This window comes from Chanos chanos, chromosome 1, assembly GCF_902362185.1.
Source record: "Chanos chanos chromosome 1, fChaCha1.1, whole genome shotgun sequence".
Taxonomy (NCBI): Eukaryota; Metazoa; Chordata; class Actinopteri; order Gonorynchiformes; family Chanidae; genus Chanos; species Chanos chanos.
The window spans coordinates 29,223,269-29,239,710 of record NC_044495.1 but is presented as its reverse complement, the minus strand read 5'-3'; the positions used below and the strand labels follow the sequence as shown (position 1 = coordinate 29,239,710).

The window sequence follows — 16,442 nt, the reverse complement described above, 5'->3', positions numbered from 1 at the left end:
TGTGTGTGATTTGACTTGAGAATGTAAAGCACTGTTATCATGTCATAGTTAGATTGTCACCCTCTGAATATGACAGCCCTTCAGAGAAGCTGAATGCACTTCAACCTGACATGGAGCAATCGCCATTTAACACAAACCCCTCTTCTCTTTTCTCTCAGACGTGTGTGAGAGTTTGTATGTCTGTGTGTTGCTGTGTGTATGTGAGGGAGTGTGTGTGTGTGTGTGTGTGTGTATATATGTGAGTGTGTGTGTTTGCTCTCATGCCACTGCCCTTGCACCCTGGACATATGTCTGTTCTCCTTTGAAACCATGAGACACTTCTGACCTTTCCCCCTTATTTTCTTTTTGTTGTCCCGTTGTCTGGTGAAAGTGATGTAATGAGTGTGTATGTGTGTGTGAGGGAAAGAGATTGAGAGAGAGAGAGTGCGTGTGTGTGTGCCGCGAGCCATGACGGCTCTGCTCCGGCTGGGTCACTCAGAAGCCTCTCTGAAGACGGTTTATTGCCACCAGACAGATTGGAAGTGTCATTTTCCATTAGCGAGTGAACTGGGGACGTGCAAATATGCAGTGGCCTACTTTAACCGCAAGCCTTTAGACAACAGAGAGGTGCTCTGAGGAGCAGGGCCAGCAGTCCTAACAATTTCCTTTACAACACTGTACACCAGACTCGCCCATAAACCGCTGTCCTGTGGAATACTGCTCCCCAGTCCAGTCCTGTGTCAGTACAGAGCAGAATGGTTAGGTGAAGCATTGAAAAAAGAGAGCCACGTAGCTCCTCCAGTGCAGAAATATGTCAGGAACCCCCTTTATTTACAAATAAATGTTACGTATGTTTTTTTAGGGCATTTAACTTGCCCCTTTAGCACTATTATACTGCATATACATATCGTACACCTATTATGTGACAAACAAGAGTCATCTTAAATATTTGTATTTTTTTGTCGTTGATGACAACAATAGCTCAGTCATCACCACTTTGAAGTTTTTAAATACATTTTCCTTAACAGTGTGTGTCTACATCATATGGTTACTATCTATTCAAAGTGCTCCCATACAATACATTACAAAGTCACGTCCAGGAAAAGACTGATATATAGCCATAGTGTAATTGGTACACTGGACTGAAGGTAATAAAGTCTATGTAAATAACATAAAGTGCATATCTTTCTCTTCTTTTCCCATGTAGGGGTTTTTGAGATAGGTTATCGGGATTAGGTCATTTACTCAACCAAATACTCACCTTGGAATCCTATTGGAATCCTATTGGCTTTACTGCAGTACTTCTGCTCATTATCAGTAATGTAGGTAAAAGAGAAAATGTATGCTTTGTAACTATGTGTCTGTGCATATCCATGCATGCGTGTGTGTGTGTGTGCTTGTGTGTGTGTGTGTGTGTGTGTGTGTGCTTGTGTGTGTGTGGTGTGTGTGTGTGTGCATGTGTGTACGTGTGTATGCGTGTGTGTGTGTGTGTGTGTGCGTGTGTGTGCATGTGTGTGTGTGTGTGTAGCATCTGTTCTTCTACATACGCACACTTACTGCAGAGTCAAAGAGCTTCTTTGAAATACCTTTCAGTGTTGCCTTTGCACTAACTCAAATCAGTTTCTTGTTTGTCGTTTGTTTGACATGCACTGGTGAGAAAAAAAAATTCATACTTTCTCAGATGTCATGAGGATTTTGTTCTCATTCTTCTTTCACAATGTCATGCCCTCTACACAGTTATTTCAATCTGGCAGTGTAAATTTGGTGGCAGGCGATAAGTGCCAGAATAAATTTGGCTTGGATTTTGGTTCAAATCAAATTGGACATAAGCACCCACAACACCATCTGTTACCAGAAAAATCTAGAAATGTGAAGGGCAAGAAAAATTCTGGTTTAGATAAATGAGTTTTCAATTTATCAAACTGCTCGTCTCTTTTCTCTACTATTCTATGCATTTACAGCATCTGCGTCCAGCTAATCTTTATTTAAACGTGTTATGTACCAATCGAAATGTGAAAAAGCATCAGATATGTATGCAGTTTGACTCATAGACATTTAGTTGTTGGTAAAAGAAAAAAATCCGTTTATTTTTTAAGATTCTCCAGTGCCATTAAAATTCATACAATATGATATTTTATTGGAAATAGAGCTGCATATGCATGGTATATGAAAGATGAGAAAAAATATCTGTGATTTGTCTTCCATCGTGTTTTTTTTTTTTAATTTAAGATGTTACACTAGTGATGAGTCTTGTGGCCATATGGTGTAGCTGACAACTTTATAATAGTTAATTTATGCAGTACGTTGTATCCCCCCATCAACACACTTACAAACTACTGTCCACTTAATATAGATAGAGAAACTGACAAATAAACCTATGTGTCTGTCTTTCACACTCCTTGACTACTGTCTAAGTCCACTCTTTGTGTGTGTGTGTGTGCGTGTGTCTCTGTGTAAGCGTTATAATCATTTCCCTCTTATACACAGAGTGTGTGTTCTCATGGTGACAGCCTTGATATGTTTGTGTTATTAATAACTACATTTGGATCAGCATCAGAACAGGGAGGCTGTGTGTGCACTGCATTCTCTCTCTCGCTTTCACTCTCTCTCTCTCTCTCTCTCTCTCTCTCTCTCTCTCTTTCACTGTGAAAAGAGATGGTATTCGGAGAAAAAGAAAGAGGGCATTTAATTTTTTTCCCTGTTTGTACCAACTGTTGCCAAGCATTGACTTTTTTCCCCCAACAACACAGATAATTGGCACTTTTAGCTTTTAACCTTGTGTTGATGTGAAAAGCACTTTTTTGAGGAGCATGTTCAGTACAAATGTTGTTTTTCCCTTGCAGCGTGCATTTTTCTCTCAGTCTGTTGTTCAAAAACTCACAGCCTTACGTCGTCAACTGCTCCTTACCGAACTGTTGGCAGGAAGAGCGCACCGCATGTTTGAATGGCCATTAGAAAGAATTTTGAACAAACAGTTGAAATCTCTTGACAAGAGAAAAAAAAAATCCATGAATTGATCATCAAGTACCGTTATAATCATATTTTAATTTGACAGGGGGCTTCTGTCCCATTTCAGGGAATGAATTTTAGTTTTGTTTTAATCAGAAGATTCCTTTTAAAAATCACATGAACCCAGTCTCTTATTTTTATATCTCAGATTCCAGTACTTATTGCTCTTTAGTGTAGGAACCGATTATGGTGCTTCACTAGAGCAGTGATGAGAGATGATTTTAAAATCACTTTTGGCCCATTAGAGACTGCATGGATGTGTGTGTGTGTGTGTGTGTGTGTGTGTGTGTGTGTGAGAGAGAGAGAGAGAAACAGAGAGAAATAGAAGCACTCAGGTTGCCTACAGAGTCCACATGCATTTTAATAGAGAATGGTGTCTTGGTGATGTGATAGTGTGTACGTGTGTATGTGTGTGCGTTTGCTCTTATGTGTTGTATGTGAGGTGGCCGTGCTGCAGTGATACTCTGATCTAAACTGGACTGGAGTGTGTCTGTGACTGGATCAGCAGTCTGCACCTCCACACACTGGATACAGAGAGAGCATCTCCTTTTCTGTCAGAATGACAGAATATCCCTTGTTCACCCTCTTCTCCTCTGCACTGTGTCAGAGAGGGGAGGGGTTTTTTTTTTGGACCTTAGATAAACTGCCTGGTTAATGCTTGTGTAACCTCTGGTGTGTGTGTGTGTGTGTGTGTCTGTGTGTGTGCATGCGCGTTTGTGTGTGTGTCTGCGTGGATGGCAGGGCAGTAGTGCTGAATGTAGAGTCTGTTCAGACTGGGCCGAGCTCGAGCCAGGGCTTTTCCTGTGTGCTCTCCCCACCCCGACCTCAGCTGGCGCGGGGACACTGGCCCTTTTGTTATCCTTCTTTCTCTCCCTCTTTCTCCCCCTTTCCCTCACTCTTTTCCCCCCTCTACATTTCCCCTCCTCTCTCTCCTCCTCATCCTTTTTTTCTTTCACTGAACAAAAAGTTCCCTTGCTTCACAAATATGAGATAATAGGAAAAATGGAGTTGACTTTTTTAGTGAGTCAGAGGGAAGTGGTTGGTTCAAAAAATAGTCAGAGAAAGACAGAGAGAGAGAGAGAGAGAGAGAGAGAGAGAGAAGGAGGGAGAGAGAGAGTCACACATTGTTTGTGGAGTGAGAGCAGGGTGTAAGAGCTGAAACTAGGAGCAGTGAAGTTCTTGGACTTCTCTTTCCAAGTTCTCTTTGTTAAGTGGGCAGCCATTTTGGCTCTGGGTTTCCAGTCGCTTTTCTTACTCTTTGGGCCAGTTAAGCATGACAGTGCTGTGTAATGCTGTTTGTCACTGCATCCAAATTGACCCTGTTGACTTGACCCTTTCATTTTTATTGCTGCTATGAAACACACACCCTTTTTTTAGCACCTTTGTCACCTCAGACAGGACAGCTGTGACTGCCATTAACACCTCAGAAAGACAACTGTCCATTTGTTTCTCTATGGAGTTTCAGTTTTATCTTCTCAGTGTCCTGCTAACACCAGACACACACGCACACACACACACACACACACACACACACACACACTTTCCTGTCTCTTCCGCACTTCTGTCACATAATGGCTCTGTCCAAAAATATGGTGATACACACACACACACACAATTTCTATGCTAGATTCCGGGGACCCGTCATTGATTTCCATTATAACAAAACTAAAATAGAACAACCAGAAATGAACTCTGACTGTACCCCAACCCTAATTCTGTCCAAAAACACTTCTGCACTTTCAGTTTTACCAATAACAGCATCTTTTGTTTAAAAAAGCACCAGTGCAATTTTTTATTACCAGTGAGGCTATGATTTTGAGCCCAGTTTGACAAGGTGTTCCCAGTAGACTAATGTGCTTTCAGTAAATTGTCTTTCTAAGTTAGCAAAAGCAAGTTCAAATACACACACACACACACTGTTGTATTGCTATAGATTCCAGTAATACCATTTTCCTAAATGCAACTGTGTAAAAAAAAAAAAAAGCATCATGATCCTTGTGAATGAACTGACAAATGAAAGGGTGTGGCTTTATTATAATTCATCACACTTGAAGACATTGTATTGCAGTTCAGTTCGGGAAGTGTTTGTTGTTACACAATTACACATATAATTTACAATTAAGTAAATAAAACCCACTCTGCAAAACAGTGATAATGACTTTGTTTCAGTTAATATGTGGTAATTAACCAACAATGCTCTATTTTTCAGTGTGGTTGTAAGACTGTGAGCATGTGCATGTGTCTGTCAGAGACAGAGAGGCAGATAGATAGATAGATAGATAGATAGATAGATAGATAGATAGATAGATAGATAGAGTGAGAGAGTGAGAGAGTGAGAGAGGGAGAGAGAGAGAGAGGGAGAGAGAGGGAGACAGAGAGAGAGAGAGACAGAGCTCTGAGTCCAATTCTTGACTAAATTGACTAAGAAATCAATCATGCATTGGTCTGTGGTTACAGTCTGACACACTGTATGTTGAGGCACCTATCAGCTCGTGCCCCGTGCATGAAGACAGATCATGGTTCTATCAGCTCGTACATGCATGAAGACAGATCACGGTTCTACCAGCTCGTGCATGCGTGAAGACAGCTCATGGTTCTATCAGCTCGTGCATGCATGAAGACAGATCACGGTTCTACCAGCTCGTGCATGCGTGAAGACAGCTCATGGTTCTCTCGGCTCAGGCCTGCGTGAAGACAGCTCATGGTTCTACCAGCTTGTACCTCATGCCTGAAGACAGCTCATGGTTCTATCGGCTCGTGCATGTGTGAAGACAGCTCGTGGTTCCGTCAGAAGTCTGATAGGGCTTGGTTCTATCACCAGACCTCAGGAACAACTTTTAATGCACAATACGCTTTAATACTCAAATCCACATCATTTTAGCAGAGATGAAAGGGATGAAAAACTAGGTTGTCCAAGTTTACGTGCTTATGTGATGACAATAAATCTTTTTCTTTTTTTTGCATTATTAAAATGTAGTGCTGTGAAAGATTGGTAGGTGTTTGTCTATGCATGACAGTATCATTCGGCAAACAGCGATGCAGCTGAAGTTTACCTTACAAACAGCAGTATAGCATTCTGTACATCGTAAACGTTATCTATCCCAAACCCTGACTGGGTTCTCTCAGAGCGCACACTTGTTAGAAATGAAATTTTACCTTTACAGAACATGTGTCTTTGGATAAAGCCAAGATTATGTGCTCCTGTTTTCTAATTAATGTTCACTGCACTACATCACGTTTAAAGTAGCCCGCCGTTCATGAGTGAAACATTTGTCTGATGTTAGTGACACAAGACTTGACCATGATGCACTGGGTCATTTGTGTGCCTCAGAAGGAAATGGACATGAGGCCAATTATTTTGTTTTCTTTTCTGTTTTAAAATACATGAGTCAAACAATCTAATATAGAGTGCATTAAATGGAAACATCTTTAGTTGCTGAATTAGACCAAATACAATTAATAATGATTTGCACAATAAATTTATAGTTAATATTGTATTTTAAAATCATTTTTCACTTTTAAAAAACATTTTTTTTGTCAGTTTTTTATTTGGAATAAAGGATAAGTTGAGGACAATTAAATGCCACTAAAGACACAAACACAATGATCACTTTTCTGGCCCACTCACATACACCCTTTATATAAGAAAGAGATACAGATAGAGATGGAAAGAGAGAGGGAGAGAGAGCATAGTGGGTCAGAACGTTACAGTATTCCCATCCATTTGTATTAATAGTTAAAGTGTACCGGCTGTCAGTGGGGACAATAGTTGCAGCTTTAATAAGTAAATATAATAACTAATAGTAGACCATATTAGATAGACCATAGTAGACCATATTAGACCACGGTAGAGAGAAAGAAGGGGAGCAAGAGCATTGGTGCTGCCCCCCCCTCCCCCCCCCCATTGCTGCGACTGCCATTTGTGGGTGCCCCTCACTTGTCAGGGCTTAAAAGCCCGGCTCATTGTTCAGTATGCATACAGAGGGGAAACACAGGGGATAATAGCACCTGTTTGAGGGGTGGGGTAAAGAAAAGAGGCAGCTGTCATAGGAAAGAGATGAGAAACGCTATGTGCAAGTGATCGTTCAGACCGGAGAGCGGGGCACTCACGCAGCCAATCAGGCTTATGTCCACGGTCCGCCTGGAGCCCCTGGAGAGGTGGTCATAGGGAAAGAGAAGGGCCACGGGACAGGACGCTACTGACAAAAAGAGAGAAAGAGGGAAAAAAGAGAGACAGCATTAGACTTAAGATCAACTCCGAGAGACTACCGCTACCACAACCACACTTTTGACTTTTTGGCAAGTGTTCCTGACATGTATATCTGTGTGTGAGTGCATGTATGTGTGTACGTGAGTGTGTGTATGTATGTGTGTGCACCCACCTGGGGCCACTAATCGGTATCAGTCACAAAAGCTGCAGGTTAGTATTCAGTGTTGTTAGCTGTGGTGGAATCACTAATGGTGCCACCTGGTGTTTTTATCCACCGCCCTGCATGTGCCTGCGTGTGTGTGTGTGTGTGTGTGTGTGTATATGTGTGTGTGTGTGCGTGTGTTTCAGCAACTTTTCTCGTAATGACACATGCATCTATTTTCACCTGGTCTGTTTTTTTAATGGGTTCGTGTGTTTGCCAGAATCTGTGTGTGTGTGTGTGTTTGTGTGTGTATTCATGGATGTGTGTGGGACATCTGCTGGTTTGGCTTCCCTTTTAAAGCTTAAGCCTGGGCGATTATAGATGATCATCAGGCCCTTAGCACTATGCAAAACCTCATAATGTCTCTAACAGTCACTCCTACTAAACTCCATCGTCAAAGAGAGAGCCAGAAAGAGAGAGAGAGAGAGAGAGAGAGACAGAGAAAGAGAGAAGAAAGTGACATCTTAAGTCTGTTTTTATCCTGGGTGCTGAGACTGTAATGTGGGAACTGCCTGAGAACCCGCAAGACCCAAATCATTCCCAGTCTCTCTCTCTCTCTCTCTCTCTATCTCTCCCTGTCTCTCTCTCACCCTCTCTCTATCACTCTCTCTCTGTCTGTCTCTCTCTCATCCTCTCTTTCTCGTTTTCTCACCCTCTCTTGCTCTCTCTCTCTATGTCTCACTCTTTCTCTCTCTCTCTCTCTCTCTCTCTCTCTCTCACTGTCTTTCTCTTTCTTTTCCTGTCTCTCTCCCTTTACCTATCTCCCAGGTAGAAAAGGAAAGTGAAAAAGAGAGGGGGGAATAACCCAGAAAGAAGAAACTTTTCATTAGATCATTACAGGATCAGCACTAATTCTGGGGTTTAAACCTGCTACTGGAAAAAAAACCTTCATAAAATCACCAGTCTTCAAATTAAAACACAACCTTTCTCTCCCTCTCTCTCCCCCTGTGTGTGTTTAATGTGTGCGTTAACACGATGGTGCTTTGTTGGTTGGGGAGGGTTGTGTTTTGTAGAGGTGACGAGTAAGTTGTTGTAATTTTCCCATTTTTTTTCTGTGGAAAAAAAAGAAGAGTGCCTGTCCTTGGCAGGTTAGCAATTAGCACGGCGTCTGCAGCAGCACACATAGAACTGTGTTGGGGGGGGGGGGGGGGGGGGGGGGGTATAGAGAGGGAGAGAGAGGGAGAGAGGGAGAGGGAGAGGTAGGCAAGGCTGTGTTAGAAAAACAAAGCACAGGGCTGGGATAATGTGGCCATTGTGGCGCTACGTTAAGAGCCTCTTTGTCTGGTGGAGCACGGGGCTAATGATTGGCTAACAGCAGGTGAGGAAGCGCCCTGCTACTCTTCTCCGCCCCGACGCTGCGGCCCACTGCCATTAGAGAGACAGCCTTTATTACTGCAAATGGACTTTAAATGAGCTTTATTGTGATGCTGGCTGTCCATGTGCTAATTCCTCTCTCTTTCTCTCTCTCTCTCTCTCTCTCTCTCGCGCTCTCTCTCTCTCCTCCAACAGAGGCCCCCAGCATTGAGAAGCTACTGTCCAAGGACTGGAAGGACAAACTGCTGGCCATGGGTTCCGGCAATTTTGGGGAGATCAAAGGTAAGCAAAGTATGCAAAGTATACACACATGAGAGAGGAGAGAGAGAGAGAGAGAGAGAGACTGAATGACCTCTACATGCGGATGTCCTCCGACTGTGTCTCTCATTGACTGTCTCTCTCTCCTTCTCCACACCCTCTCTCTCTCTCTCACTGTCTGTCTGCCTCTCTCTCTCTCTCTCTCTCTCTCCACATACACTTGAACTGTCAGTGCTTCAAAAGCAGCAAACCCCAGACATCAGTTGTTCCTGAAAAGTCTTTATAAACAAGTTTATAAAGGTTATGTAATGGTTTATAAAGTTTTTAAAGGTTTATAGGCACACTCTACAGAATTCAGGTGTGCATTTGAAAACAAAAATAAAATACAGTTTTGTAGATTTGACTCCCGCAGAAATGTTGCTTTAAAAACTACTTTTTTTTTGAGCTTCTGAACACAAATGATTATTTCTGTTTGGTGTACCATTCTGTCAAGTGTACACAGTAAGTCTAGTTGTCTCTGGATAACATCCCTTACCTGGTCGCTTTGATGAGCAATTCAGCTTGAGGAGTCTGAGAGCACTGGTGTGAGTGGGTAATGTGATTTGTGTACTCAGCACTCACACATAAAACTCTGCTTTAAGTGTTTGAAGACAGATACCCGAGAACATCCAGCCAATGCACTGAACACTTCTCTTCCACCCAACACAGATGAGGAAATGTGCACAAATACAGTTAATGAAAACACCACATCTACTCTCTCTCTCTCTTTCTCTCTCTTAGTGCTGACATTGATCAAACCCCTTCACACTTTCATACTGAGATGACATTTCTGTACCACTGGGTCCAGTTTGTCCCAGTGTGAAGCACTGAAGAGAATGTGTGTGTGTGTGTGTGTGTGTGTGCGTGTGTGTGTGCGCGCACATGCTTGCATTATTCTTTGTATGTGTGTTTTCTGATCTGATTGCATTTGTGATGTTTAAAAGAGCTTTCTGAGGAGAATCTGATGCATTATTAGATTGTTGTGTGGGATTGTAGTGTGGTGTCCAAACAGAAGCTGTTTTTATGAGTGATAATAACTTATTTGACTTCAAATCAAATAGTGAGTAAATTTGTCCATTCCTGAGACATTTTAAACATAGACTGAGCCATTTCAAGCAGACTATTGGACAGAGGAAGGAGTGAGAGAGAGGGAGAGAGAAAGAAAGGGGGAGAGAGAGAGAGAGAGAGAGAGAGAGAGAGAGAACGAGAGGGAGAGGGAGAGAAAGAGAGGCAGAGAGAGAGAGATGGAGAGCGCCCCAGGCTAGGTTTCCTCTCTCGCTCCCTCTTCTCTTTGCTGGTGCAGCTATAGGGACTTATCTGTTAAGCCCAGTCATTAATTAGTGGTGAGAGGTGGCTGACATGTATTACATTGTTACAAATTGGTTAATTACTGGGCTGTGATATGAGGCAGGTTATATAATCTGCTGTGGGATGTTTGGTAAGGAGGCAGGAAACCGCTTATTGATCGGCTGATGAACTTTCAGCAGCGAGGTAAAAAGCCGTCGGCTGTGATTGATGAGACTAGCCATTTTTTTCAAGTGTGTGTGTGTGTGTGTGTGTGTGTGTGTGTGTGTGTAAATGTCGACCGGTCTCATTCCAGCAGCTGCTCCCTCACCCTCTCTTTCTATAAGTTTAAGCAGTGCAAGGGTTTGCACCCTGCCTTGAAAGCACGCTCTGTTTGATCACCTTTTCTTCTCTCATCCACTGGAACTCACGTCATTTTTAATACTAGTTTCTTTCTTGTCTATGTCAGCTGCAAATGCACAAAGAGAAGCGGGGGGAGGGGTGTAAGAGAGAGAGATAGGAGAGGGAGGCAGAGAGAGAGAGCGAGAGAGAGAGCCGCTGTGTGAATTGCTAGGACAGCCGGGAGGTTTACTTTTGCTGTCAGACACAGTTGGCTTTATTGTACATTGTTGACAGAAGGTTAGGGGAGTGTGTGTGTGTGTGTGTGTGCGCGCGCGTGTGTGTGTGAAGGGGGTTAAACACAGTGGGTGGACACAAATGGAATCTACTCTCACCTTCCTGTGAGGTTACAGGGTCAGGTCAGCAGCCCATGACTCCTCTTCTTCATCATCTGTTTTCTCTGGGCAGGAATGAAGACCCTGCCCAAAGTAGATTACCCACCAACAAAGGAACATTGTAGAGACTCCCCGTGTGTGTGTGTGTGTGTGTGTATATGTGTGTGTGTGCATAGATCTGTAAATCCAAAGACATGCACATACACACACATATATTCACACACTAACACATATGCTCACTCCAATATGTGCACATTTGTACAATGTGCACAATCACATGTAACTACACACACGCGTGTGCACACCCACGCACACATGCACACGCACACGCACACGCTCCAGCAGACAAACATACAGTGATTAGTGGTAGTCTAGGGGGTTAGGGTTAGCTACCTCAGACAAACAACTTCCTGGCAAGTGATTTAGACTTTCCTCCCTGGTGCACTTGTGTCAAGGGGCCCCACCCCCCCTACCAGGCCCTTCCCCCCAAAAAACACAGCATGCACCAACACACACACACATGCACACACACACACACACACACACACACACACACATACACACACACAGATGCATACACACACAAACACATACACAGGGGTCCCAACAAACAGAATTAGAGCAGTTGGTATGTCTGTAGTGTAGTCAGTGTCCTGTGGTGGGTCAGAGATCAGTTGGAGAGCTCTAGTAAACACACGCACAGACCCTTTCGATTCTTCCCTTTCCCTCTCTCTGTCTCTGCTCTCCTGTTGGAGGCCTGAACTCTGAGCTCTGTGGCCTTTGTGGGGCCTGTGTGGTCTGTGCAGGCACCCCGGACAGCCTGGCAGAGAAGGAGAGGCAGCTGATGGGAATGATAACCCAGCTGAGCAGTCTGAGAGAGCAGCTGCTAGCAGCACACGAGGAGCAGAAGAAACTTGCAGCCTCGCAGATCGAGAAACAGCGTCAGCAGATGGAGCTGGCCAAACAACAGCAGGACCAGGTGAGAGAGAGAGATATGAAACACGTATACATGTATGTACACACACATACACGCTTGCACACACACACACACACACACACTAAATGCAGATGCACGTGTATACATGAACAGCCACGCACCCCAGACTCTTTTGTACACAGCATACAGAGGTGTGTGTTGAGAACAGAAAATGGAGTGGTTTTAAATCTAAATTTTAAAACTCACAATGCTTAACTGAGCTCACACTGATGGCTATGGGTGTTGGTGTGGAGGGAGGTATTGCATGTGCAAGAGAGACAAGTGATGGAAAGATAGTAAAGAAATTAACTGAGAGGGAGTGATAGAGGAGAGAACATGGTGTGTGTGTGTGTGTGTATGGATGAAGCATTTCAATTCCCCTGCAAAAGACAGACAAGAGACTGCCTGTATTTGAATCAGAAAATAGTGCGAACTTTGATGTGTGTGCATTAACAGCTGCAATGCTTTACAATAGAAACAAAGCGGATCCAAACAGTCCAGCGGAGACTTGTGTTCATAGGACTGAACACACACACATGCACATGCACACGCACACGCGCACACACACACACACACCCCTATGTAGTACTTTCTTTCTTATGCTGTCTTTGATGAAAGTGTGTGTGCATTTGTGTGTGTGTGAGCGTGAGCGGGAGTGTGTGCGTGTGTGTGTGTGTGTGTGTGTGTGTGTGTGTGCAATCCCGTGTCTCTCCGTATGAGAGGTTAGTAACTGTCACTGGTCTGTCCACAGATTGCCCGACAACAGCAGCAACTTTTGCAACAACAACACAAAATCAACCTCCTGCAGCAACAGATCCAGGTTAGTCCTCAAATCCTTGCATGTGTATGTATGTATAGATGTATGTATGTGTGTGTGTGTGAGCGTGTGTGTGTGTGTGAGAGAGAGAGAGAGAGAGAGAAAGAGAGAAAGAAATATTACCATAGCGATAGGCTGTCACCATGACAATGGGACTCTTTGATGAGTCAGTACTACAGTCCAGGTGTAAGGCCCCCCACCCACCACCCACTCTCCAAATCAGCCTGCCAATCAGTAATCAACCTTTTCCCTTACACACACACACACACACATACACACACTGTCCATCACTGACAACTATCAGCAGGCTGTCCCCGAGCTAATCTCTGGTCACATAGACGTAACAATCAATCAGCCAATCAAAATCACACGGTCACATCTCACTTCCTCTGTATTGTGCATAGATCTTTATTCAGCCGGGCACAAAATGATTAGATTATACGTGCATGTTCACGTTAGCACCAGTGTGATGATGTACTAATTTGCGTATGCGTTTCTGTGTGTGTGTGTGAGTGCTGGAGAAGTGACGTTCCATTGTGGACACACTGGCTGCTTTGTGTGTGCAGGTGTTGAGATAGATGCTTTGTTGTTCAGAGATGAGGCTCATTTGCTTGATAAAGTGAGATTCGGCCTTGAGAGGAGCTGTGCCAGGCTTTGGCCAGGAAGCCCATACCACACTCAGACTATTCACACTGACCAAGATAGCTCCCCAGCACTGGACGCCAGCCATTTGGTTTGTGTGTGTGTGTGTGTGTGTCTGTGTGTGTGTGTGTGTGTGCGCGTGCATGTGTGTGTGTGAGAGTAAGCAGGCACTGCAGCTGTGTTTGTTTGTGCCTGTGCTACACAGCTGATAGTGAATGCATGTGTGTTTGTGAGAGACTTACATATTTGTGACTATGAGAGTATTCTTGACTATCACCAATCCAGTTTGTGTGTATGTGTGTGTGTGTGTGTGTGTGTGTGTTTGTGTCTGTGTTTTTGGAGCAGCTGTGTGTGTGTCTGACTGGGTGATTTAGTCCTGCACGACCTAGAGAAAACAAAGCCCCTTTTTCCCATGACTTTGCAACCTTTTCCCAAATGAGCATCTCTCCGCCAAGGCAAGAGGAACAATAGTTTCTCACAGCGTGAGAAACAGTGGAGACATGGCTCGTCCTGGCAGCTTATCGACCTTAAAAACACCACTAAACACCTTCCACACAGCATCACACACCACAGACACCAACGCCTCTGCTTCAGGATCAAACACCATCACCACAAACACCATCAAACACGCTCCAACACCCCCCACCCCCACCAACTCAGCATCAAACAGCAGAGCCACGGACACAGATGCTTAAACATTGATGAGGACGGGGTGAAGCTTCGTCCCTCAGTACCGCACAAAGCCAGAGAATTGCTGGCCCTTGCGTTCCTGTTCCCAGAGAGCAAACGCGTGCCCCAGCTTTTGAAGAACTTTCTCTCTGACGACTGTCCAGCGGACGAGGTGATAAGCCTTTAATTCGCGGGAAGTGTTAGCAGTGAAGAGCCAACATGGCGCATTTCTCAAGAGAACTTTTTTTTCCTGCAGAGAGTTTGAAAGGCTCCCACAGTGATGTGTGCGGAACACAGGAAACTCAAAGTCGCTTAAGGGTCCCTAACCCTTCCTTCTCTTGTACAAACACAAATACTTACACATACCCGCTACCCCCCGCGTGGGGCCGTGTTGTTAGGTACACGGGGGTCCGACTCCCCCATGCCCAAACTCTTTCATTCCCATTAAAGTGTTTTTCCTCTCAGGACCCCTGGTGTCGTCAATGACAACCATCACGAGGGGTTCCTTTTGGAGGTGTGGATAAAAAGAGAGCACCTGCAGTGGGGCTGGCGGCGGAGACACACACGCTGAGGGCAGAGAGAGACAGAGAGAGAGAGAGAGAGAGAGGCTTTGAAAGGCAGCCCATCTATAATACATTTCCACACTTAACGGGAAGCGTAGAGCTGAAGCTGGCCCACAGGTCCTCATGCAGAGCATTGCCTGCCTCGACACAATGCTTATTAGCCCCTCTCTGTTCTTGCCGCTCTCCCCGCTTCATCTTACCTCTTTTCTCATTACCAGGTTTTTCTCGCTATGCCACCACGGCGACACCCGCCGAGTGTTAGGGGAAATCTTGTTTCCGTGTCACTTTGGCGCAACCGCGCCGTGTGAGGCCTCTTCCTTGGCAGAAGAGATGTAAGATGTCCCAGCTCTCCAGTGCCCCACCAGCTAATTTGAAAGCAAACGTCAACCATTTAGGCCAGCGGCATAAGTCGGGACCGACACTAAAAGGAGAGATTTCAAGGAGCAAAAGCTTAATGCCTGTTGCCTTAACTAACTCACTTAAAGCCACAGACATGGTGGAGACATGCTCTAACGAACAGCTTGTAAAACCCATATTAAAGTCAACCTACATTTCTGTACACTAACCTAATAACAGGGTCTGTGGGACAAAAAACGTATACATGTTGACGGGCAAGGAGCGTAACCTAACTCAATAACTCTCATCTACAGGAGCGTCACAACTCGTTTGGGATTTTAAACTAATTTTCCTTGAAAAAAAAATTAGATAAACTAACATAACCAATGAAAGAAAGAAAAAAAAACCCATGTAAAACAGGAGCAGTAGCACGCAGACACTTTCCTGCCATATGCCAAGGCCTATGCACAGGAGCAGCTAACCCAATTGGCTGTATAATTGTTTAATTTGTCTCATTACACCAAAATGAGCATAACTGGTGTTTTTTACTGGTCATGGTAGCCGTTCCGGTTTCTGTGAAGTGGGTTGCATTGAAACAAACAACAACAACAAAAAAGAGTAGATGTCAATCCTATTGCTCAAGCTGTATTACTCAGGCATACATGATTTAATCCCAAAACTGGCCATTCCAGTCAGACTGAACAGAAGGACACTGACACAATGCCTGTGAGAACACATACGTTTTCAACTTGTTCTTTGAATTTAATGAACTTTTTATGGAATACTTTTATTATGTGCAACTTTATATATCTGCCTTTCATTGTCCATACTTAACCATCTTGAATTTTGTTACATTAAATTTTGAAAAATTCTGTTTTTATTACTAATGTGCACAACCTGCTCCATACATTTACAACAAAATAAATCTAGTAATATTACAAAGTATCTTCGTTGCATTAGTCTTTAACCCCTTAACTATAACTTATTGATGAAGCAAGTTGCTGCAACAAGACACATAACAAATTAAATGGACTACATCTGTAGCCAATACCCATGGTTAGAGTACACCTCAGGAGAAAAACACTTGTCTCTGCATCAGCCAGTAAGACACATTCCTGTTCAACTCACTGAGGTCCCCATCAACACCCACTACACAGAGAGAAAGTGAGAGAGAGAGAGAGAGAGAGAGAGAGAGAGAGAGAATGTTGAGGAGTACTGAAAAGGAAACTCTGGTGTGCAGAAGAGTGAATAAAATTTTAGAGGAAAGGATAGAAAAGAATGATCATTGTGAGATGTCTACAAATGGTTTCAGTTCTTGCACAAAAACAAATGCCACTAAACTCACTCTTAGAGAGAAAGAGAGGCAGAAAGGGTTGGAAGTGGACTGAGAGAGAAAAACAAAGAGACCAT

At 43.8% G+C, this 16,442-nt stretch overlaps 1 protein-coding gene across 4 annotated transcripts in view; it reads left to right on the top strand.

Annotated features, from left to right (window-relative positions):
• Positions 1 to 16,442, top strand: part of sox5 (SRY-box transcription factor 5) — a 69,252-nt gene that overhangs the window by 28,009 nt on the left and 24,801 nt on the right. For all 4 annotated transcript variants that reach the window (XM_030770607.1, XM_030770625.1, XM_030770616.1 and 1 more), the window contains exons 4-6: positions 8,910 to 8,996; positions 11,836 to 12,008; positions 12,757 to 12,825. In XM_030770607.1, coding sequence (XP_030626467.1) covers positions 8,910 to 8,996; positions 11,836 to 12,008; positions 12,757 to 12,825 — 329 coding nt within the window. The remainder of the gene's footprint in view (positions 1 to 8,909; positions 8,997 to 11,835; positions 12,009 to 12,756; positions 12,826 to 16,442) is intronic.